Source organism: Pempheris klunzingeri, chromosome 5 (assembly GCF_042242105.1).
Source record: "Pempheris klunzingeri isolate RE-2024b chromosome 5, fPemKlu1.hap1, whole genome shotgun sequence".
Classification (NCBI taxonomy): Eukaryota; Metazoa; Chordata; class Actinopteri; order Acropomatiformes; family Pempheridae; genus Pempheris; species Pempheris klunzingeri.
This window is the reverse complement of record NC_092016.1, coordinates 14334232-14359978: the sequence shown is the minus strand read 5'-3', so window position 1 is coordinate 14359978 and position 25747 is coordinate 14334232. Positions and strand designations below refer to the sequence as shown.

At 44.0% G+C, this 25747-nt stretch overlaps 1 protein-coding gene across 1 annotated transcript in view; it reads left to right on the top strand.

The window, feature by feature from the left end:
- igf1ra (insulin-like growth factor 1a receptor) overlaps window positions 1-25747 on the top strand; it is a 70317-nt gene that overhangs the window by 7224 nt on the left and 37346 nt on the right. The window contains exon 2 of the mRNA XM_070831488.1: window positions 1380-1943. Coding sequence (XP_070687589.1) covers window positions 1380-1943 — 564 coding nt within the window. The remainder of the gene's footprint in view (window positions 1-1379; window positions 1944-25747) is intronic.

Here is a 25747-nt window from a genome sequence, read left to right as displayed (position 1 = left end):
AGACCTTTTTCAGCTTATTGGTTGTGAGAACTTCTAAGCAAGGTGGTATTCAGCAGTTCTGTGGAGTAGCTCAACTAGTCTGGAAAGAAAAAAAGTGACAAATTACCTTTGGAATTAAAAGATACATCCACATTTTGAGGCAGCTGTACCATTAGAGTGAAGGCATATTAGCTAGAAGGCAAGCAGAGAAGTCTTGCCAGCTACAATTGATATATAAATGGTGAAAAAGCTGAAAGTAATGTTTAAAATAGTCATATGTATTGGAGAAATAGTTAAAATAATACACTGAAAGTAATGGATTCATGGTTAAATAATTAGCTAAAAGAAATTAGTAAGTGATTGAAACTTCTACTCTCTAAGTCTCATGTGTTACAAATGGAAACTTGACTAAACAATCTAAACATTGGTAATAAAACTGGATGAAATGATACATGCAATGCTCACTTGTTTTTATCATTAATAGTGTAAAATAATCTACAGTTTAAAATCAATTCATTTAAAACATGATGTGTAGTGTAGATAAAGGGGCACTTGAGCTCATTTGTCAGGTCTGTGAACAGAAAACAAAAAGGGTAATGGAACTACAGCATTAGAGCACTATAACATTTTGAGAAGATCATCTACCATTAATAGCAATTGATAGGCACGATTAGAGGGAGAGTTGATTGCCATCAATAATAAATGTCTGTGTGTGTGTGTGTGTGTGTGTGTGTGTGTGTGTGTGTGTGCGTGCGTGCGTGCGTTGTTAGAGAACGCTCCAGGCACTGTGGTTTCAAGTGTTGTTTTCCGAGCACAGAGGAAAGGCTTATTCAAACGCTGGGGTTATCTGAGGTGATGGATGCAACATTTTACAGAGGCTTGCAGGGTTCGCGTATGATATGATGGATACAGAAAGTGTATCAACATGTTCACTTGTGAGCCTCTACGTAGAACTAAATAACAATTTCCAGTTACTTCTATACTAAAAATGTCTTCACCTCAGCTCACCCTGATGATAACATCCCTCCCGTTATAATAAAATGCCTGCCTGACAGAGCACTCGGAGCAAACATTAACTTCTTCTATACAATGTAGAAACATGGTGTCCTAGCACTGCACAAACTCCCTTTTTTTAGAACTCTGTATTATTTGTGCTACCAGCAAAATACCAGCCTTACCAACCTGACTCACTGGATTATATGCCTCAAGAAGATTATTATAATTAAAATCATTTGGCAAACATGATCTACATGCTAACCTATATGTAGCATTGCTGTATTTCTCACCAAACACTTCAGTTTCATTCTTTTCTGATACAAAAGAAAACCTCAACTACTCTCTACTATACATGGGTTTTTGATGACATGTTTCTTGATGTGTGGTCTCTCTGTGTCTTCCAGTCTGTGGTCCGAGTATTGACATCCGAAATGAGATCAGTGAGTTCAAGCGGCTGGAGAACTGCACGGTGGTGGAGGGATACCTGCAGATCCTCCTCATCAACGACAAGACTAACAACATCCACCAGGAGGTCTTCCGCTCCCTCAGCTTCCCAAAGCTGACCGTCATCACCGACTACCTGCTGCTGTTTCGTGTCTCTGGCCTGGACAGCCTCAGCATTCTCTTCCCAAACCTGAGCGTCATCCGTGGGCGCAACCTCTTTTACAACTACGCCCTGGTGATCTACGAGATGACCAGCCTGAAGGACATCGGCCTGTACAACCTGAGGAACATCACCCGTGGCGCCATGCGGATTGAGAAGAACCCTGAGCTCTGCTACCTGGACTCAGTGGACTTGTCTCTTATTATGGATGGTGGATTCAACAACATTATCAATGGGAATAAGAAGGCAAAGGAGTGTGACAATGTCTGTCCTGGCATCATGGAGGATAACCCTCTTTGTCAGAGGACGTCGTTCAAGGACAACTACGACTACCGCTGTTGGACCTCCAACCAGTGCCAAAAAGGTAACGTGAATTGTATTGTGTTTTATTTCATACTTTATCCCAGCAGATAAAGTGGAGAACGAATAAAGCAGAGGGTGCCTTTTGAATGTGATGTTTGCTGACTAGATTTTAACAGCGGCGATGTTTGTGCGATTTTTTTTGCGATACAAGTACAGTAAACGCAGGCGTGACTTTGATCTAGGTAGGTGGTTTCCAGTCTCGTAAACATTCTGAAATTGTGCGTTTTTTTTTTCTCCAGCGAACAAATCTCATGAATCTATGCAGTGTTTTTCCTTCATTTCCATCAGGCTGCAGGATTGTCCACGGGCCAGTGCAAACACTTCCTCTCTGTTCATTATGGAGACCTTGTCTTTAGATCAGGCTATTTGTGGAGTGAAGGATGGCTGCAATATAGAGCACCAGGTATTAGAAAGACATACTCAGTTGAGGTTAAAGTTGCTCTGCCAAGAAATGAGCTAGTCTACCTGTCTGGACCATGTCAGTTAAATATTTGCCTTTGGACTTTTTGCAATTTATGAAAAGGGGTATATTGAAGAATCTGGGGGAGGGTCATCCTTGTTTAACTTTGGCCCCCGCGGTAGGGTCATGCATTTTTTAAAAAACGGTTCAGTGGAGGGTCATATCATTTATAAATAATGAAATTTAAATTCCTCTCGATCAGCAGGTTTGAATGAACTCAGTTATGTGTTAATGTTGCCTGCGTTCAGTTTGTCTCAGTCGTTCCCACAGGCGAGTGTAGCAGCTTGTAGCAACGTTTTGTATCGTCACTGCTCTTTTTCTCTCAGATTTCAGAGTGAGGGACAGCTTGTGCTTTTTGATTAGAAATTAGGACAACCAGATCAGCTGTCTCATGCCTCTTCAAAACTACCTTAGAAGGCAGTTCAATCCTTTGAAAGACGCTCCTGCAGTCTGGTTGACACAGGCAGATGGAGCTGAGCTGTGGATGAGGCTTCTGGTGTAAATGTTCTGTTGCCCTCTGACATAAAATGCAGCTATTCTTCTTTTCCTTTATAAGTTGTTCCGTACATTTTTCATGCAGCTATTTCAAAAATGTTGTTGAGTTGTTTCCTCAGGGCATCTTTGCTATTTTTTAAACTTGTCTTCAAGGGTGCAGAGGACAGGGTCATAAATGATATTTCAAGGTTGCAGGCAAGGTCATGTGCATTTATTCCTCAAATACAAACAGGCTATTCATGTTTTTGTCGGAGGTTAAAATTCTTTCACAGAACTGTCCTCAAAAATAACACAATACCCTTTACCAACAGCTGAAATGGTAGAAATTCAGAAAATTCCCTTAACATATCTTTAAATACAAAGACACCCAAGCTCAATTAACATATCTCTCATATGTACATTATTGTTGTTTCAATTTCATTTTGTACATCTGTGTCAAAAACATAGCAAAAAAAAGAAGTCCAAACTCATAATTGAGCTGTTATTGGCAATTACTGAATTGCCTTTTAGACTCTGATAGATATTACATATAATAGGACAGGTCATGGCCTTCCATCTTTTTGCTGCTTTGCTTTGATAGATAGCAGATACAGATGTTGTTGATGTTAATTGTGTCTGACTGGACTCTTGATCCAGCCCAGAAAAAACTTGTCTCAGACTCCTACCCTGTGCCATTTTCTCTGTCCTCTCATCTGTGTGAAATAATGGTGGGAAAATGTTCCTGCAGCCCTTTTCTATTGAAGACCTGTGTACAGCTCCCATGGTCAGTTGGGAGTCTCAAACACCACCCTCCTTCACCCTCGGGGACCCTCAGAACAAATAGTGGAAATCAAGCTTGCGTCTTTTCCCTAGTGACCACGTCTGCCTGTATAGAAAAGCTATGGTGTTTATTGTTGTGCCTTTGTTTATTCTCAGATGCATTGCTGGAGCTTGATTTCTTGATCCATGAATGGCTTCCTATCTGAATTTTAGATTTCTTTGTTGATATTAATATCAAAAAAGAAAATAAAAGCTGCCATAATTTGCTTTACTCACAAAATGCTACGTTGTGAAAGGTGCAATCGCTTACAACGACCAGTAGATACTGTGTATGTTTTGTGGTGAAACCCTCTGTTGTTCTCACATATCGGACTTGAAAGGCAGAGCTGGAGTATTGTTTGAACCAGTTCACTTCTCTCTGAGGCCCAGGCCGAGGTCAGGGTCAATGCATTCATCTAGAAGGCCTTGAGGTCTCAAGGCTGCAGATAAAGGCTTCAGGGAGCTACACAGGAGGGGTTACTGAGGCAATAATAGGACAGAATGAAGCTAGAGCAGGTGTGTGATGTCTGTTAATATTCCAGGCTTCATGCACAGGTAACATTTCTCACCTGTCTTTGTTTTTGTAAAGGTTTCATGTGTCTACTGATTTCCTTCCTGCTTGAGATTCCTCTCTCCTCTCCCCCACCCTTCTTCATAATTGCTTTGTTTTTCTCCACTACAGATGTTCCTTCAAGGGCATTCGGTGGTTTTCTAGTCAATACGGCCCGGTCTCCTCTTTAATTACACTACATGAGTATGGAGTGCAGTCTGCCTAGCACTCTACTTTAGCCTCTGGGCCTTCAAGTGTTTCAAAACTCCACATGTTTGTCCACCTACCAGATGCTGTTTCCCACAACAGTTTGGGGTGCATTACATTAGTCTCCTTAGAGGTGAATGTAAATGTGATGCTGGGCAGAATAAGGCAGTTTACTGCTGCATGTGTGGGTGGATTGAAGTCAGTGGGAGTGACCTTGTAGGGAAGTGCAGATTGGAGCAGAGCAGAGGTTCTGGTAGCTTTTTAGTGGCAGGCAGCGATGCATAGAGAGGCCCTGACTGAGGAGCCGTATGCAGGAGGAGGGGCACTCAGGGGGATTGTCAGACAAATGTCAAGTATACAAGCTCAACAGCAAGCTCTCGCTAAAGCGCAGCGCTCCGAGGGTTGAAAAATGCCCGTCACTCCCCTTGTTTTTCGTCCCTCCTCCTCCTCTTCGTCAACCCCCCATGCTTTCTCGTAAATCCTCCCTGTCTTCTCTGCCGCTGCTTTTCCACTCTTCCTACACGCTGTCCGTCCGTTTCTTCCTCACTAGCGTTCTCCACTTCGCTTAGCCTCAGCCTGGATCTCATCTCTGATTGTCCTTGTCAGTTGTTCTGCTGGTGTTTCCTCCTATTTTCACCTCACTCTTCCTTTCTCCAGGGCTTATCAGGGCCTGTTAACAGCTCTGGCTGTCAGATATCTTGTCAGAGATGCTCTCTCATCACTGCAATGGTCACAGCCAACCGATTTGTTTGGCCAGGCCCTGGATCCTTTGACATCACCCACTGTTTGCTTTGAGTTTTGTGGGATCCGTTGACTGAAAAGTATCTTGCCTGCTTCATATAGCTTCCTCAGGTCTCCGTGCTTGCTGCAGAAAGGCCTGCCTGCTGCCCTGGACCTCAGCCAAACCCAGATAGACAAGAGGCTTTTAAAATTAAGCAAACGAGCAGGAAAGCATGCTGTTGTGTCCATGCCCAGTCTCAGGGCAGGTTAGTCTTCATAGTTCCACAGGGAGGCACACACTCTCACACTTGCTAGTCCTCACATAGCTCACATCTCTTCTTTTATGTCATAGAATATTATCTTACAGTGTGCGGAGCTTCGCAGGCATTCTGGTCTAGTTTCTCAATCCGTACGTCCTCATGCTGTCTGATTTTAAGGAACATCATGTTCTGAGTGTTGTATTTTGTTATCAATAGAGAAATCAAGTGAAGCAAAAAGTCAGGTCTGCCCATAAATGTTTAATGAATCAAAATATCCACATACTACAACTGTGCTTTCCGAGAGAGCAGAGCTGAGCTTGCTTGAAAGTTATGTGGTGTCTGTTTGCATTTTAGGTTCTGAGCTATAGTGGTGCAAGGTGCAATTTGACGTAAGGAGACCCACTGCCCCGTTATGCCACAGACAGTCTGTGCTCGGTGTGTCCTTGTACTGAACCCAGAAGAAACGCAGCGGAGAGCAAGCATTTTAGAGCCCTGGCAGTTTGGAGAGCTCTCCACTGGCCCGGGGGAATTTTGCATTTGATAATATGTTTACTCCCTCCTTGCCAGAGACCCACTTGATATCTCAGGTCTGAGTGCTCTGACCAAAGTCCACTTCACAGCAGGGGAAAACAGCCTATTTTTGAGGATGCGACTGTAGGGTAAGCAAGTTCAGATGGGCCGACAAAATCTTATTCAGCAACCTTTTGCAGATTTGCAGAGGTTTTTTTGCCAACACAGGTTGATATCTTCAGATAGAGTTTAAAGGGCAAGACTGGCAATATTCAAAATGAACTTATGGCCAAGAAATCCTAATGAAGAACCACTCAGTTTTCATACTTATGTACTCACACTCCTACACTGTTAGCCTCAAGCTCATTGGCTCCTTCTTAAGGAAAACTGGACACAAATTGTTTCATTTTCAAGAAAAGGTAATTTTCTGAATGAGTTTGGCACTTTTTAGCAAATATTACTCCCACAGAAGAAAATTGAGAATTAGTCGGGAACTTTTTTTCAACCACAGACTTGGTGCACTAGCAAGTATTTACAACACCATAACAGTAACTGGAAATTAAAGTATAGTGCCCATGTTCCTTGCAATGAAGGGACATGGCACCTGGTACAACATTGTGGCTCACTGGTATTTTTTAATAGTTTTTGGATAACATCAAAGGTCCATGGAACTGCAAGCTACTGTATGTCAGGCTTTGGCTACACAGACAGTACTAGGATCAATTAACCGTTGGCTTTGGCCTTCACATAAATTTGATGAGATATGACGACAAAAAGAAAAATATACAATATCGCAAGCCTTATCTTTCAAAACAGCTCTGTTACATGCCAACTCTCTTTGTTTTTGTTTTTACTGTTGGTTGTTTTTCTGGGTCTCTGTGCTAATTTATTTAATCAAAAGGTTATTGACAAGAAAATATAAATTAATCGGGGCGAAAACAGAATGCAAATACTCCCTTTCCCACAGAGGCTTTTGTAAATTGATTTCTGGAGCTACCATATAGCTCATACTTATTGATGTCAAGATTAGTTGCAAAAAGATTAAATTAAACTTAAATTTGTGCTGGCTAAGAGCTAGATTTATTGATACTTTAAGTGTAAGGCATGTATGTTAAGTTGGATGGAATGAGTCTGCCCCTTTAAGTATATAAGGTAGAAATTCCTGCTGGCTTAGTCATTGCAGTTGTGAGGGGATAAAGAGGGGGGGAATACACAGACTGTAGACTGTATGTGCAGATTACATGTGCAGGGCCATACAGAGACTGTTTGTTGGACATACGAGGAAGCTAAACTAATGGTGGTGATGATATTGATGTAGGTGAGGTCTATTTTGTGTTTGTCTGAGGGCAAGCTAGGCTGAGTTCTGATGGTAATTTTTTTTTTTTTTTTGTTTAACCAACAACCAACAACAGATCCCAGGAAGCTTTTAAATATTTAATGGCTTTACTGAAGCTTATCAAAGTCCTGCGGTTAAGGGGACAGGAAGCAGAAAAAGGCTCAAATTCCAGTCTTGACAGTCTGGTGCTTTCCTGGGGGCACGCTCAGCACCGTGACTCAGTGCCCATACATCCGATGTTTCCACCCGGCATGAGCTACTCGCCTGCGCTCTGCTCCATTTTGTACAAAGCTTAGGCAGCTTGCCAGCGTTGGTGCCAAAGAGATGGCACTCATGTCGATCAGACTCATTCATTCCTGCCCTCCCACAACCACCAGACTAAAGATGGAATAAACAGATCCATCATGTTCTCCACTCCCATGCTCACATTTTCTTTCTGTTCACCGGGTCACCAACATGTCCTGGGAAAAGAGAAAGTGGGCCTGTGCTTGGTAACTGCCCAGCATTTCAACACATCACTGTAGACGGCCGCTGTATGTTGTAGACCTTGTATGTAACTTCAGGAGTATGTATTCAACATGTGATACACAGCCCTCCTGTTTAGTTAACTCTAGCCCTGCTGACACTGTGCGTGTGTTCACGCCCTTATCTCTATTATTTCCCGGGAGGACTGGGGGACTATTGATTCACAGTGTTACAACTCCATGGTGTCATTGAAATAAATATATTAGAGAAAGCAGACAAAGCTCCATTCATGGCAGCGCTTCGCTCTCTTTGTGTTCTCAGATCCTTATGTCTTTTTAAACAGTGGTCCAAGGGCAAGAGAAGCGACAACAGGCTGTAAATAGGTTTGTGTGTGTGTGTGTGTGTGTGTGTGTGTGTTAGAGAGAGAGAAAACAGACACAACAGCTTCTCTTCTCATTCCTTCACTGCTGCTTTTTCAGCTGTGGTATGTACCTCAATGGGAAAATCTCTGAACTGACACATCAATTCTCTCATCATCAATTATTGATTAGCCACAGTATTGCGTAAACATTTTGATATCTAGATTTAAGCCAGTAGTGTGATTAAATGAGTGGAAAGAAAAACATTGCTGGTATACACTAGTATGTACTGTTGCTGGTACTGTAGATTAGCCAATGTAATAGCTGATATTAGCAGTTTTTAAAGTAATTGTGCAGAGATTTGTTCGTATGACATTTTAGTGTGAAGCCACTCTATGAAACCACTAATCAGTTTTTGTATGGACTAACAAACATAATAACATTTGTTAGTTTGTGAGCTTAAGAGGTTTTGGTAGGCGGATTTTGTTTGGTTTGGACAGAGCCATGCTAGTTGTTTCCCCATTTCCAATCTTTATGCCAAGCTTAGCTAAATTGCTGCTTGCTGTGGCTTCATATTTAATGGACATACATGGTGGAGATATCAATCAAATACTTAAAATTTCAAATACTATACATTTGTGATTGCTTCTTTGTGTGTGTATGTGTGTGTTTCTGTCTCAGTACCTTCTATCTACATCCCTGCACCCTCCGTCCCTCCGTCTCCTTCCCTGTCCTGGCCTTTGCCACATTTTCTCCCATCTAGGTCACATTCATAAATGTCATTCTTGGGAACTGTTAGCAGCCAATGTTAGTACATTCATCCAAAACAGAGACCTTCTTCACTGAGTACCAAGAACCTGAGCCCTCTTAAAGCAAGGGGAAAAACTCTGTTTGGTTACAAATAGTTTTTCTGCTCAATTGGTTTTATTGGTTGCCTTTGGACTTGTGAGAGGCCTGGAGCACGAGTGGCGAGTGTGATTGGTCAGAATGGAATTCGTTTTGCCTCACACTTTAATTTGTTTTGAGTTCCTCCCAAACTCAAAATTGTAACATATTATATTTGCCTCAGTGCTCAAGCAGAGTGTGGTGAAACTCATGAAAAGCCACAGACACGTGTCGACTGATATCGCTAACTTTTAATGTCAACAACAATGTCTTTCTCGGCATAATTTCAATTTGAATGCAAGTTAGCAAAGTTCATTCATGATGACATGGTTATACAGTGTGTTATTGTCCATGTATGAACAGCAGGGCTTATTGTCCATTGATGGCTGGCGCTGTGAGTTTATCCGACTCCTGTCCTCTGTGGCCTACAAAGGACTCCTCTCAAAGCACTGACAGATTGGCCTCTTTTCCTAGGTTTCCTCTCACAGACTTGATTGACCAAAATAGGACCTGTGTGTCATGCTGCTGGCCCCCAAAGAGAGTCACTGACACACTTGCACTCCCATCCAAACGCATAGGTACTCACGCACACACAAATGTAGTCCATGTCCTCTCTCACGTGCCATCCCTCTTCGTTTTCCTCAACTTGTGCCCAGGTTGTGTGTGCTCCCTGTGACTGTGCCTGCTGTTTTCATTCCATGCGTGTGTGTTTGTGAATGTATGCGTGTCTGTCTAAGTGTCAGCCCAGTGTGTAGTGTGTGCTCCAGCCTGCTTGATGCCTATTTGAGGCACCCAGTGCCTCTGGTGATAGGCTGCCTGCTGCCTTCTGGCTGTGCAACTCCGAAGCTGTGACTCATCCTTTGCTCTCACCACTCATTCATAAATCTGCGTGAATACTATAACTCCCTCTCACAGAGCCGTGGGCCCCCCTGGCTCTGCGGTAGGTTCCCCTCAGTCCTGCTCTGAATGGCAGGAAGGATGACGGCTATCTACGCCTCTTGGTGACGCTTTTCACAGAGGTGAGAGAGACGAGTGCCCATGCCTGCGGCCTGTGCCTACCCTTGGCGCCTGAGCTGTGCCTCTGTCTGTCTGCCTGCCTGCCTCGACTCTATCCCTCCATATAGTGCAGGCCAGACCAGTCATTTACTCACTGCTGGGCTTGGCAGTGCTTCCTGGGAGATAATGTGCCATGCCTGCAAGTAAGCTCTGAGAGCATGGGTTAATTCCACAGCAGAAAAAAAGAAATCTCCTGCTGACAAATCTCTCCTGCAGAGGTGAGGATGTACGCTGGCGTACTGCAGAGAGAGGAGAGTATCCTGCTTTGCCAGAATAGTTAGTCAGGTTCATTGAGGTCATAGAAACACTGCTCCTCTATTTTCTTTCCCTGTTGTGTGTGCAGTAAGGAGGTGAGGGGGTGGGGGAGGTGGGGAGGGCTGAGGGGTGGCCGATCTGATCTACTCCATCTACCTTTTCCTTCCACACATGGCTGAAATGTGTGTGTTTCTTTGAAAACAGATCCACCTCCCAAGGGCATATCAGTGTGTGTCCATGTGGGATGTGTCTTGTTTTAAAGCTTTGTGACCAAGTGGCTTTGGCACTAAATAAGCTGGCAGGTACACACAAAGTTTGAATAATGATACATCTTATATCAAACATAGAAAGGTTATTGTACAATAACTAAAGAACAGTCATCGTATCCTGCAGCAGCTTGGCTCAGGATGAGTCATGAATGTAATGGGTGTGTGTATGGGTGTGTTGTGTGTGTGCATCTATAAAAGAGATATCAAGCAGGCCTCAGCGTGCCAGCAATGTTTTGCCGTCTTTTTTCTTTTCTTTTTCAGAGCATGTGCACAATGAGGAGATGAAAGGACATCATAAAATTACAAAGGAAATCTCATGAATTACATAGCTAAATGAAATACTTGTGACAACCACACACTTCCCCTCAAACCCTTTCTTCAAGTTCTCCTTTAGCCAGCATGCGGATTGACATTACATTAGTGCCAAACAAAGTTTTGATCATGTCAGCTCTTTACAAATCTTCCCCCATATAACTTTCAGTGTCAACAATCCATAAAGCAGCCTGGCTTGTCTAATGTCATTAGTCTGCTTTCTGTCAATGACTGAAAAATGACCTTGACCTTGTCTGGTGCCTCCCCTTCCTCTCTCTCCTCAGTTTGTTTGGGTGGGATCCCCAGGGCCTAGTGCAGTTGTCAGCACGCAGCCTAATGGGCACAGGTGGCTGGGGCTCCTCTGCCTTCTCCAGCCTTCTTGGCATGGCTCTCTTGGCAGAACGGCAGCTCCTTGGCTGGCCGCCTCAATGGGCCACTCCAACACAGCAATCACCAGTTGGTGCTTTGTCAGCATCGGGGTGGCCCAGGATGAAATATGGCTCTCAACTTTGAAATACTGCTCCTCCTGTAGAGAAACGCAGGAGTGTGTGAAGCTCCGCCGAAGAGCTCTACAGTGACAGAATCCCGTGTATTTCTTCTGCCCGTAGACGTGGATGGAAATGCTTTTTTATTCATGATGACTCTCAAAGTGATGACATGTTGCTGGTTCCCCCCATCACTGGTCATAGTGGGGCAGAGTTCGAGCAGGGATGGGGAGCGCTGGGGGGGTTTGGTTAAAGAGAAGCTGTACAGCTGTACTACACCATGCAGCAGTCAAACAGCGGCTTGTTACTGTGTCAGATAAATATAGAGGTCTCTGGAGCTCCCCACTGCAGCTCTATCTCTGCCTGCTGCTTGGAGGGAGGGAAAGGCCGCATCACCTGGGAGCTGCCACTATCCTCATTCATCCTCGCTAAATTGGCTTTAGACTCACAGGACATTAAAGATTATTGTGACTCTAAGGTGGCAGATAGGGTAAGGTAAGGTGACAGGACTATTTTGTCACTGTTTTTCTCTAACCCCACAGGACACCTGCATGACAACACAGCACTGAGTCATAATGAGATCATCAGAGGGATTTGTTATTTAGTCTAGACCTGTGCGATGTGGTTAAAATCAACATTATGATGTTAAAATGAGCTTTCTGATATTTGTGTATATCACAATATAGCAAATGTATTTAAAAGTATCATATAAAGTGATGATGTGAAGTTTTTTTTATTTTATTTTTTCATCAAACCAATAATTACATGGCTAAGTAGACAAGACAGGCAAGTAGGCAAGAAGATATGTTTTTTAAATCTTGACCATTTACTGTTTTTTTTTTTTTTTCAGACCTTTCAACTGTATCACAAAGTCTTCAAATGGCGTTAGCTCAGCTGGCATGATTCATTCTTGTCTTTTGAAAGAGGAGTTTGACAGCTCAATATCCAGTTGTTTTTCATGGGGCTTTCAACCATATAACATGGTCGGTTCATCGGCCAGAAAAAGCCAGTAAGTCAGTTTTGGGTTGGTGTTTTTTTTTGTTTTGTAATTTGGGTGAAACAAGGCCATTTAACTGCAGTTTTCCTGGACTCATTCATTTGAACAGTAGAATGGTTTGCAACCATAATATGACTTAATCATATCATCATAACATAGTTGTAATTAAGGATGATAAATGATAATACTGAATAATTGCTCAGCCCTAATTCAAGCCCTCTGGATGTGTGTGTGTGACTTTCCCTGGTGGGGGAACTACTATTCAATGATGAGCTCGCTAACTGGCTTGAAGAACTCATTGACCTCCATCTGCCTGTCTGTGTGTTTTTTTTTGTCTGTGTGTGCATTTCGATACCATGCATCCTCCTATGGTAGCCTGGCTCCTTAGGTCTGCTGCTGATGGAGCAGAATGCCTGCTTGACGGGGGTGGAGGTGGAGGTGCATTAGCGCGCCTTTCATCTGTTCCATCCTCTTGTGTCTGATGAGAGCGCATTTGTTGATAAGCGTCCAGCAGGCCTTTGAAGTCCCAGTCTGGACTCATCCCCCTTCAGTCCAACGCCGCCCCCCACCACCCACTCCCATTAGTGCATCAATTACAGAGACAAGGCTTGCGGGGCTTGTTTGCACTTGAGTGTGTGTCAGGAATCGCCTCTCTCTCTGTGGCTGTCTGAAAACATGACACTAGCCCAAAGCTTGGATATAAATTCTCATTCATATTTTATGACTCGCTCATTTGCTCAGCGTAGCTTCTGCTTGCTGGACCCCACGTTCCGGTTGTCTGCTCGCTTTAGCTTTTGTCCCGTTACACCTACGATGTGGTTTGAAAATGTCGTGACTTTCTTGTGACGAGTACGTCAAAATCCATCATCCCACCATGATATGGTTAAAAATATGTGAGTCAACACTTGTGTATTTGCTGTGTTGTGGTCCGTGTCTCATCCCTTCCCAGCAGAGAGACACCGCTCTGTCCTATATGTAGTGTTGTTAGCACTTTTCCAGACCAGACATGTAGTTGCTTGTAAAAAGCTTGTTTTTGCATTCCACTTACCTCTCAGCATAATATATGGTATTATCTTCCAACCCTTTCCTTTCCCTCTCCCCTCCTCTGCCTGTGTGTGGGGTAATGACACTGATGCTCTTATTCAGGAAAATCCCTAGAACTTCATCCTGTTTTGACTTTCTCTGTTGTTTTCCCAGCCGGTAATGGTGGGACCACAAACATTTTGTTTATCTGCTGTTTATGCTTGTAGCTATGGTATGGACACACATCAAAAATATCGGTTTTCAGTGGCCAGGAATGATGCCTTATTTTGTAAGCAGGGAGTCAGAAACCAAAAAAAGATGCATGGTCCAATTTAAATCCTTCTCTCGGTACATGAAAACAGCCTCATGTAAAGAGAAAGCCACATCACTTTTCATATGTCCAAATACTGCATTGGTGGAAGCCTTTTTCTGTTTTCTGTGAACTATTTTGTTCCTTCTGTTTTGTTCCTCATGTTTCTTTGAGCCGTATGTTTTATTTACGGTACATGGTGTAGGCTATTTTTTCTTCTTTGTTTCCGTTTTAATGCGGCAATATCATTTCTTGTCCAAGAATAATACAATAGCTGAATTTCAATCTGAATGGTTGTTTTGAAACATTTACATTCCAGACATGGTTTTAACATCTTTGTGTTTATAAAGCTTTATCCAAATCGGATTGGAGGTCATAACTCTGTTTGAGAGCTCAAACACAAAAGGCCAGTTTTCAGCATGATGGCATGGGCCTTTTTTAAGGGTCTGAGATTAACCCAATAAATTCAGTTTATGTGTTCAAACTGTTATGTATTTTGAACCCATCTCTACATGTGCGTCATTCTAAAAATGACTCACTGCCTCTAGGTATGTGTATGGCATATACTCTATGTTCTGTATGTATGTGTCTGTATGCTTGTAGCGTGCTCAGACACAAAGTAGCTTTTGTTTAAGGAACTGTAGCATTGGGGCGCTAATATTTTTGCTCTGCGTATGCGAGTCATTAATCCACACTGCAAAATACAGTTTCCTCAGGCACAAATTTATACACGTAAGGGATTTCTTCCCTTTCTTCTGCTCCATGGCATTTTTCAAATGGGTGGCTAATTTTGTTTACATCAGGGTCATTAAGGAGTGTGATTAGCTTGCCAGGAAGCCAGTGGTCCAAGCCCAAAGACCATCTGTATTGTGCCACACAAATGGTTATCATTACTTTCAAAATGAATCATACCCCCCACTTTCACCAGTTTCATTATTTTTTGTTAAGTGCGTATTCCCTCATTGTGTTACCCTCTTTACGCTCTCTCTTGTGCTGCTCTCTTTACCGTCTCTCTCAATTATGGTCCGTGCTTAAACAAGGGTTTTCTCTGGGACAGTGAAATCTCTTGAATGTAAACGTAACTGACCTTTCTACATAATGGTCTTTGAGAGTTTTGGATATGTATCATCGTTAAGTTTTAAGCATGGTGAAAGTTGACGGAAGGTGATCTATGGACAGTTGAGTGGAAAGGGGCCTTGGCCTGAGGCTTTCTGAGAACAGAAAATGGACGACATCCACAAGCCTGATATTACCCTGTGTGTGTGGTGGGCACAGAGTGGCCTCGCCTGCCCAAAGCATCACATCACAACAAGCTCCCTTTGTAGCTCAAGTGAAGTCAGATAGCAAACTGGGGTACACAAATACTTGAAAAATCAAGTAATATAAAGGTAACATAAAATAACATAACTAACATAGTTATGAAGTGAAAATGCACGGCCTTAAGCCACTCACATGGCGCTGACTAGTTTTAGGTACGCTATGGGCCTGCAAAAACCTTGACAGCTCTGACATCCTGTTTACACTGTAGTGACTGAGGCCAAATGTCTCTTTTTGGTCTCAATTCCACCATTTTGTCTATGACAACACGCCAAATTTGCACTCATTTGGAGCATACTGCCAGGTTTACTCGTTCAACTGACCCTTAACTGGCCGTAGCCTGCTTCTCTGACACACTACGACTTTGTATGTGCATGAGAGCAATAGGGAGAGAGAGTGTAGGGAGTGAAGAGAGCGTGAGACAGACTTCATTTTATCACTGAGGTGTGGAAAGGTCTGTGAATTGCGGCATTAGCACTGGAGAATCCATAACTCATCTTGAAGTACAGTGATGAGAGCGGTGGGTTCAATGGGAACACTTCTTTGGATCATTATGGATTACGGCCGAAAATGCGAACTCTGGCTGGTAAGTTCGTGTGATGTCAGAGGCAGGACTCCTCTGCATGTATTTAAAGACAGTCCAGGGTGTACGGGCAGTGCAGATGAGACAGATTGTGAGCCACTTGGTTGGCACCAGTGACATGATATAGTACATAGAGGAACAGTTACAGTGGGGCAAAAAAGTATTTAGTCAGCCACCAATTGTGCAAGTTCTCCCACTTAAAAAGATGAGAGAGGCCTGTAATTTTCATCATAGGTACACCTCAACTATGAGCGGTGTATTTGGGATCATTGTCATGCTGAAAGACCCAGCCACGTTTCATCTTCAATGCCCTTGCTGATGGAAGGAGGTTTTCACTCAAAATCTCACGATACATGGCCCCATTCATTCTTTCCTTTACACGGATCAGTCGTCCTGGTCCCTTTGCAGATAAACAGCCCCAAAGCATGATGTTTCCACCCCCATGCTTCACAGTAGGTATGGTGTTCTTTGGATGCAACTCAGCATTCTTTATCCTCCAAACACGACAAGTTGAGTTTTTACCTAAAAGTTCTATTTTGGTTTAATCTGACCATATGACATTCTCCCAATCCTCTTCTGGATCATCCAAATGCTCTCTAGCAAACTTCAGATGGGCCTGGACATGTACTGGCTTAAGCAGGAGGACACGTCTGGCACTGCAGGATTTGAGTCCCTGGCGGCGTAGCGTGTTACTGATGGTAGCCTTTGTTACTTTGGTCCCAGCTCTCTGCAGGTCATTCACTAGGTCCCCCCATGTGGTTCTGGGATTTTTGCTCACCGTTCTTGTGATCATTTTGACCCCACGGGGTGAGATCTTGCGTGGAGCCCCAGATCGAGGGAGATTATCAGTGGTCTTGTATGTCTTCCATTTTCTAATAATTGCTCCCACAGTTGATTTCTTCACACCAAGCTGCTTACCTATTGCAGATTCAGTCTTCCCAGCCTGGTGCAGGTCTACAATTTTGTTTCTGGTGTCCTTTGACAGCTCTTTGGTCTTGGCCATAGTGGAGTTTGGAGTGTGACTGTTTAAGTGTGGACAGGTGTCTTTTATACTGATAACGAGTTCAAACAGGTGCCATTAATACAGGTAACGAATGGAGGACAGAGGAGCCTCTCAAAGAAGAACTTACAGGTCTGTGAGAGCCAGAAATCTTGCTTGTTTGTAGGTGACCAAATACTTATTTTACCAAGGAATTTACCAATTAATTCATTAAAGATCCTACAATGTGATTTCCTGGATTCTTTCCCCCCATTCTGTCTCTCATAGTTGAGGTATACCTATGATGAAAATTACAGGCCTCTCTCATCTTTTTAAGTGGGAGAACTTGCACAATTGGTGGCTGACTAAATACTTTTTTGCCCCACTGTAGATATGCTGGATTCTGGCCTACTCTCAGCAGCCGTGGCTTTATTAGCCTTCTGTGCCTCTGGAGGCCTCCTGGTCATAAAAACTACCCAGCTGCCCCCTATGGCCTGGTGAGGGGCTGGGTACTGTATAGAGCCACAAACCTGGAATGCTCTTGAAGTTTTTACACCTTCTGGTACACTGGCCAGTGTTTTAATTAAGCAAAAGCCTAAAGTGGCTGGCGTAATTACACAGGCATGATGGCCTAAGTAAAGGAAATATTTCAGACCACCAGGGATGCTTTTGAGATTGTGACCTTTTCTAGTTACTGCCTCCACTACTGCTTGAGTTTAAGGATTAATAAGCACTTGGAATTTGTGTTTAACCAAAGCTCTCAAATGTGCGATTTTTTTTTTTTTTGTGTGTATTTTGTTGAGAATCAACACACTCTGTTAACGCAACACTTAACACAGTCTCAAGCTCTTTCTAAACTTGTCAAATCTTAACACTCATCAGCTAGATTAGTGTATAAATATCAAAGGGGGTTGCTATTTCCTAGCATGTAAGTACGTGTTTTGTCCAACGTGCTCTATGGTGCTGCCATGGAGACAGACACCTCTGCATTCAGCACGTCACTTTGTGCCTGCGGGTGTCAGAAAATGCTGCACACAAGCATGTGTTTAAACTCTTGGCTTCAGTGAAGTGGGAGGAAGCGGCCTCTCGGGGCACAGCAAAGAAAGGCAGTGCCGCAGACTCTTTAAGTGCAACGACGGAGACGCAGCTCCTGATTTATGGAGTGAGTATGAGCTGGGCGGGTCATGTCCTGCTAGAGTGGCCGGCTACTGGAGGAAGAGAAGGAGAGGGAAAAAGTCAAGAGTGAAAAAGGATTGAGACTAAAAGAGAAAGGCGGAGGTTTACATATCCCCACCCAGCAGTGAGGTCACATCCACACTGACATCTATATAAGACAAAGTCAAGATCAAACAAGTCTGTCACCCCCATGGTCCCAGAAATACCCCCACAGCTCTGATCTATGACCAGGCCAAATGGCAAAGCTTCCCCCCAACTAATCACCACCAGCCTAGGCTGCTGAAACCTTGAGTTGGGAAGGAACTAAAATGCAACTATAAAAAGTCCAATAACCAGCCAGAAAATTGTGAAAATCTGTCCATATGTGTGTGTGTGTATGTGTGTGTGTGTGTATATATATATATATATATATATGTGTGTGTGTGTTTGACAGACTGAATTGTGGAATAGGACTGTTGTGTGAGGGTGACGCCAATGAAAAGCATCTCTGTCTTTGTCGTGTGTCTGTAATTGCGACAGACGCATTGTGCTGGGAAGTGTGTTTGTCTGTGACATTATTTCTTTCGCTCTCCTTTCATTTTTCTGTCAACTAACCGACACACCCATTCCAGGAATCTCTGGTGGTTTTACTGACTTCTCATGTAAATACTTACCCTCTGAATGGCCCAAATTAGGGTTATCATTTTGTAGATTGATTCAGGATATTGGCAACAGGCCTCTGTGGGGATGGTCTGCAGCGTGGCATTTTTCTGACATAGCTCAATGGAGGAGGTCTCGCATGTCTGCCTTTGTGGTGGAGAGGGCTGTGTGTGTGTGTGTGTGTGTGTGTGTGTGTGTGTGTGTGTGTGTTAGGAGGTGGAGTAGGGGGTGTGGGGGGGTGGGGTCTAAAGAAACAACGGGGACTGCTTTTGGGTCTGTCGCCTGTTCCCTGCCTCTTGGCAGTAAACTTGATCAGCGAAGAAAAATACACGCTCTGCCTTTACAATGCAAGCCTTTGTCTCTTGTCGGCATCGGAACCGTCAACCATTTTGGAAATAGTTTCCAGCTTATTAAAATGCTTCCAGACCGTGACTGTTGAACCAGTGAGTTTTCCAGTTAATTGCTTGGCATCCTTCCCCATCTTAGGTCTGTCGTGGGCATCCTCAGAGAGTAAAGGCTTTCTGATTGGAATTACAATGCAGAGGCTGCTGTTGTCATATAGCAAGGCATCTCTGATCTTAGACAACAGAAACATGTGTGCCTTATTGTTTCATGTTTCTCTAGCGCTCAGTTTTCTCCCACACCCATCTCTCCATCCCCAAACTCCCCTCCCATGACTTTGAACTCTGAAGATCCCAACTTAGCTCAAGTGTGGCATCATACCTTCATCAGTGCCCATTGTCATTGCTCTAACTAAGCAGTGCTACTCAGCAGAAATGAATTAGCCTTTTTGTGCCAATGGCCTCTTACAAATGGCCATTTATGGTCTGTTAGTTTAGTTTATCTAAGTCAGTTAAATCACAGACTCTATTAGGCAATGTAGCAATTCTAGAGTGCACTTGTCGTTAAGATTGGACACTCAGCATCTGACATGGGACTATTGAGATTAACTCTAAAGCCAAGATAGCTCCTCATTGTTTTCTGAATTGACATTGGAATTGGGGTTACATCGAGTCAGTAATTACATTCTGTGTCAAAATATTGGCGCGGTAGTGTTTTATTTAATCTGAGTATCGGTTATCATTGCTGCTATCCCTTCTGAATTGATCCCTTAGAGGTAATAGGCCTGTGGCCCCAGTGTTATTAGATCCAGTGTTTTTCATTGCTCATCTGGGCAGCCTTTACTTGCTGTTTACTGCTCTTCTCTCTTCTCTTGCCGTATGTGTGCCTGGCTGAAGGACCATAAATCTGCTAATTGAGTTTTCTAAAGTGTGCCGCTCCATTAAATCCATGGAAGAAAATGTCTCGTCCAAGAATAAACAAGAACATGTGAATGTTGTTGAAAAGAAAAGCCTCTCCCTTGATTTCATGGGGTTACTTTCCTTCTGCCCAGAGAAATATTCAGTCTTGACTGGTCACTAATGGCTTCAGATAACCTGCAATCTGTTACCTGCTGAGGTTCCTCTGATCGCCCACTTCATAGCCCATAGAACAGTTGAGCTTCATCATATCTGTAATTTTCTGCCCTGTAACATTGTACCCCCTCAGCCAGGGTTACTTAAATTCAGTCTTGTGGCTGGTCTCCCTGCTGGCATTCTTTTTGCATACTGAAGATTCCTCTGTCTATGAGAGAGATAAGGAGAGGAGATACAATTGTAATGTGGAATGGGGGACGCCATAGAAGTCAGTTAGTGTGCAGATTGTGTTAAACGAGCCAATTGGTATTGACTCAGGCTTACTGCGTCTTAACATATTGTCACAGTGTTGGTATTATTCCCTTGGTGATGTCATGTCTGCCTCATGAAATTGTCTGTTGTTCGTAATGCCCGGTACACGCCTTAGTTAAAGCTTGTGTAACACACAGACAGTGCTTTGCTGTAAATGCTTTTGTAGGGCACAGCATGTGGGGGGTTGGTCTTTTCACTGTCTGACCCTCACAGGGAGAATTGGAAGAATGCCTATTGTTTCCTCATCACTTGCTTTGTCTGATAAACTCTAGACCAACTCTATGTTGAAAGCTGTCGACACTCCATCACCAACTCTCCTCCCCATGTTCTCACCCAACTCCCTTATCCCATACACTTTCTTCCCCATTTGTCCTCCTCCTTCCTGGCCTCTTCCTCCTCCTTAATTCTTCTGCTGATCTTCACCCGAACAGCTGCTGAGCTGGAAGACCTCCTCTCAGCCTGTGGGCACTGTTGGCCTGCTTACCCAGGATAAAAAAATGCCTCGGTCTGGACAGGGATTACATAAAAGACTACTGTCTTTGCTGTCAGTACAGTTCATTTCCACTGTTACAAAATGATAACACCGGTGCCTTTATGTAATGTCACAGACAGAAAGAGGACGTAACCCCTGTCCTCTAAAAACTTTGTTTCTCAATCTACTACCGCTCAGCTTGTTCAGGCCTGTGTCTGCCCTGTTTTCCCTGTAACCTCCATTCATCGTATCTGTTTTGTTAAACAATGTAAGCCAGCATGCATACTGGGTGACTCATTACTTTTTCTTTGTGTCATTTTTCTCCAGTATACCATGAATTGGAAAACATGGATGACTCCTTCAGTGCTTAGAGCCTTCTTGAGCTTTAGTGTTCTTTGTATATACCAGAGCTTTGTGAGGCTTTGTAACAGCTGATGTTTGGCATTTAGCACCATGCACCAGACCAGTAAGAGGTAAAACAGCTTTTGTTCAGGTCTAGCACCACCCCTTAATCCTCATTTAGAGACTCGATTCAACTTTAACCCCGTATTTTTCAGCATGCCTTTGTGAGGTTACCTAAGGCAATCAAGAGGGACACAGCTCACATTAAGAATGCATGACGGTAAGTGATCCGCTGACACGTCACTCGCGTTCTGTTCAGCTTCTCCAGAATGCTGTGTTTGGCCTTTAAGACCCCAACAAATCAAGGTATTATTAGAAAATTCCACTCCTTCTTATTCCTCTTAACCGTGATTAGCCAGTGACGACGGATCTATTATTTTTGTCTACTTAGGCAGTATTACTGCACTGTAATGTAAAAGGCCATGTTCGGTTGTACACACTGCACAATATGTATGGGCACGCTGTTCAGTCGTGTTGCTTTTCCTGTATATGAAATGTTGTTTTTTCTCTTATTGGCTGCTGACATCACATTGCCCCAAGTTTGGACTGATTCCATTTCAGCACATCAGGTGTAGTGTGTGTGGCCTTGGCTTCCAGCTCTATGGGCTGCTGATGGTTTCTATATGAAGTCGTGCAGTGGGAATAGTCCAGCTGTACGGCTGTTGTTGCTCTTGGCTTGGTCACCTGCATTCTTCCCTAACCCCAGAGATATACGATCATGTTCTTTGGATATCATGCCACTACTGCGTCTACTACTAGTCTACTTACTGTCTTTTGCAGTCAGTGCCAGGTCGCCTGCCTTTCCGCTATTTCTTCCAGTGTAAATAAGAATTAATAGACAGATTTCTCTGTCTCTCGCATGGCCCACACTCCAGGTTTGGAGTGTTGTGTCTGTTTCATCACAGGATTTGATTAATGGGCAAGAATTTAGGTATACTTACAGGTCAGCTGCAATTAAATATGTTGAATTCCACAAATTTCTACAAATGTTTAGACTGCGGAACCCTTTGAAGTCCCTGCAGGGTTGACAAGAAGCTTTTCTATTCTCCTTGTGATCCGAGGATAAGTGGGATGGATGCCTTGGAACCATTTCCCTTGTTTAAATCTGTAATTGGATTAGAGGTACCCTCTGGAGAAAGGTGCCATAATGATACAGCACTGCTGCACAACAACACTTGCAGGCTCTCCTACACAGTCTGCATGCTGATGTTTTGGGCGACAGAGAATCGTACGATCTCCCAGATGTGTGGGTGAGGCCATGTATCATGGTTGGACACCTGTGGCTGCTTTGACACACTGTGACCACTTCCCAGCCCTACCCCCCATAGAGAGAAGAAGACAGAGAGGAAAATGTGTGTGTGTGTGTGTGTGTGTGTGTGTGTGTGAGAGAGACACAGCAAAAGAATGAGAAATACAGAGTGGAGTGTCTCTTCAGTGTGCTGAGGAAACAGACCAGAGTCCTATGGGTCTTCCCTGACAGCTGCAGGAATCTGAGAGCCCATGGTAGAGTTGTGGTTGCCTAACAGGGGGCTCACCTCTGAAGAGAGGGGAGAGCACGGGACCAGACGCAGCCATGTGTATATCTGACAAAGTGGGGTTAAGAGCCTGCTGCCATGTTCCATTATAAGCTTCATTTAGAGCAGGAGACAGCGTGAGCACAGGGACAAATCGCCCATCAAGCGTGGTCCAAACTTAGCAGTTTTTTGTTGTTTCAGTAAATGTGTATGCAAGCACATTTACACACAGGCACAGACAACTTACGCAGTTGTACAAAATGACCCTGCCCAGCACACACTGTTCCCTCCTGTGAACGAGGCAGATCCCTGAGCTATCAAAGACAATTAATGCAGTCATTCATCTCGCAGCACTATCTGGTTAACACCAGAGGAAATGTAGGCCAGGGGAGGAGGGAGAGCGGGGGGCAGATAATACACTGATGAGGGAGGTCTAACAAACTCTTATCCCACTGAGTGAACCTGCTCTTTGCCAACCTCAAATGACAAAAGTGTGGAAATGCAGTAGTGAGGCAGAAAACCCGCATACACACAAACACTCACACCTAGTCTGTGCTGATAGCTCCTGTCTGTCACACCTCAGTGCTGCAGATTAGTAACATACTCTATGTAAGATTCTGTGTTTGAGTTTAGTGGATGCAAGTGCAGCGTCTAAAGCATATCTACCTTCTGGTTTTTATTAGGGATCTACAAGACATTGCAGCCAACAGAATGAAAATACTTATTTCAATGGCCCCAAGATGTTAAATCATGACGGACAAAAACATTAACTTAAAATGTTGCAAAAACCTTTTAAGCTGAAATTACATCAGAAGAACTCTATCCATAAGTATCCACAAATCCATATCAAAATACAACAATAACAAATGTCTAATTAATGGCTCAGGAACCTCTCTGGCTTAGGTAAGCTTACACCACATGTGTGTGTTTTGATCGCCTGAGGTTTTAATGAGCAAGCGCAGGTTCTTTGCTGCTGTTGTGATTTGATTTTGGCGGTTGATGCAGCAGATGGGAGGGGTGACTAGAGGTTGGAGTGCATTTGGAGCTCCCTCCCTCAAGTGGGTGGGTGTGTCTGTGTGAGGTGCTCTCTAGTCTGTCTTTAGGCAGACAGACAGCTGGTCAAACAGGCTTAGGAGAGCAGTGGGCAGTCTGGGCTCTGACTTAAGCCCATTAGGCCCTCTTTACTCCTCATTGGTCAACAGCCTCAAGTTCAAAACTATTTTGATAGTATTGTGGCCTGGGAGGGGCAGGTGGAGCTCCATGTGCATTTGTCCAAACGGGGTTCTGAAATCTCTCTCTGTGACGTGTGAAGCCTCTCCAAAGAAATCAGAAAGCATTTACTTTTTCATGTTCTGCTCTCTGTCAAAGTGTTTCCAAGTCTCTGTGTGTGTTGTTGTGATTGAGTGTGACGGGGTGTGCTGTGAGGATAGGGGCCCCCTCGCCCTGCCCCTCTGTGTGTGTGCTGTTGAGGGGTTGTGTCGTGTAGCACGTAGGCTTGTGGAATGCTGGACCAATCTCCCGCTTCCCTCATGGCGGGTGGCCTGGGCGGGTGGAGCAAGCAGAACGGGTACCAAGAGGGTGCAGGGGCGACACAGGGATCAATGGAATGTGCTCTGGAGTTGGTATTTGTTTGCGTGTGTTTTCTTAGATTTAATTTAATCGGCAGACCTACTTTTTTTACCTTTTTGAGGCATTCCTCTTAGCACTTTTACTCCAGCCAAACGGACAATTCTGTCAGCTCCGGATCAGGATGTCATTTATTAGCTAATGTAATACAACACTGGCCATGGCTGTCTTTGTTGCCCTGCACTAGACAGAGAAAACAGAACACAACATTGGATTACACAAGAAGCACATGGAAAAGGGGAGAATATTGACTTACACAAAGGTCTGATTTTATTCCAAGAAACCTGTTTATCCAATCCAAGATGACTCTGATGTACCCCTGACTGGAGAAATGATCTACTTTATTACTGTCTCCTTTGCCATCTGTATCACTTCTCTTTAAATGCAAGCCAGCAGCTGCTGGTCAACCAGACAGTGCTATTTTATTTGAACACTGGCCCTACTGTGGGCACCAGGAATGCCTCCGAGTTATTTGAGAGCAGACACATAATTATACCATTACACTGACCGTGATGCACGTTGTGAAATACTGGTGTTTTATTTTGATTGCTCTAATCAAAGCTAATCCCAATTTCTGTTTTGGGGGCCCACAAACGCCTGTGACATCCGGATCATGCTCTGCTTCCTTCCCATCCGTTCCTCCTCCCTCTGTGTGAAACCGACTCATTCAGGCATCTGGTCAAAGCACACATGTGCTGACGTCACACGGGCTGCCTGTGGGCTGACGTCTGTGTTCAGACTCGAGCCATATCAGAGGGGCGAATGGGCCCCAGTCACTGTGGCTGCCTGGTAGCGCAGTCCACAATGGCTCCTGTTCAGACCTCACGTCCCACAACCGCAAACAGCACTTGTGCGTGTGTGTGTGTGTGTGTGTGTGTGCGCATGCATGTGTCTGAGCTTGCATCAACAATCTCATGCCAGACATATCTGATGCAACAGCAGATCAGGGGATCAGTCTGTCATTTCTGAGAATACTCTTCTCTATCCATATCCATTCACTGTGGAAGAGGCATAAGTGTGGGATGATGGAGCCAGATGTGACTAGATTAGCAGCTGTCCACACTCTCCATTGTTTGCCGCATCATGTCCAGTAGCAGTAAGAGCCTGACTTAGACAAAAGGACAACAAGCAGCCATAGTGAGGGAAGGAGAGGTGCTTTGAACCGATGGACAGACGGATATATTCCTCCATCATTCAAACTTAGTCTGGAGTAAAATATTGAAGGCCTTCTTCCCTATCTTTCCTCACTTAGTGTCTACCTCACCTCTACATCTGCGGGAGCTCAGCCCAGGGATTGATGATGTGTCACTGGATCCCCTAGTGGATCTGTGGGCTTGTAGCCCACTGGGGGCTGGCTACTGGCAATCCATCATCAGGGGTCACAACACATTTAGCCTTGTCTCACAAGCACTCATTGTCATTCAAGTGCCATGGTCAAGCGGGGGGAGGAGGAGAGCAGTGTTAAGTTATGTTAGTTGGCTGGCTGAGAGCTGCGTGATTTAATCTTTGAAGCCTCTGATGGGCCTATGACCTTAGCTTGTCAGAAGAATGCTTTCTACCTTAACCACTTCATCTCATGACTCACCCACACAGCTCGACCTGGGTCAATGAAATATTC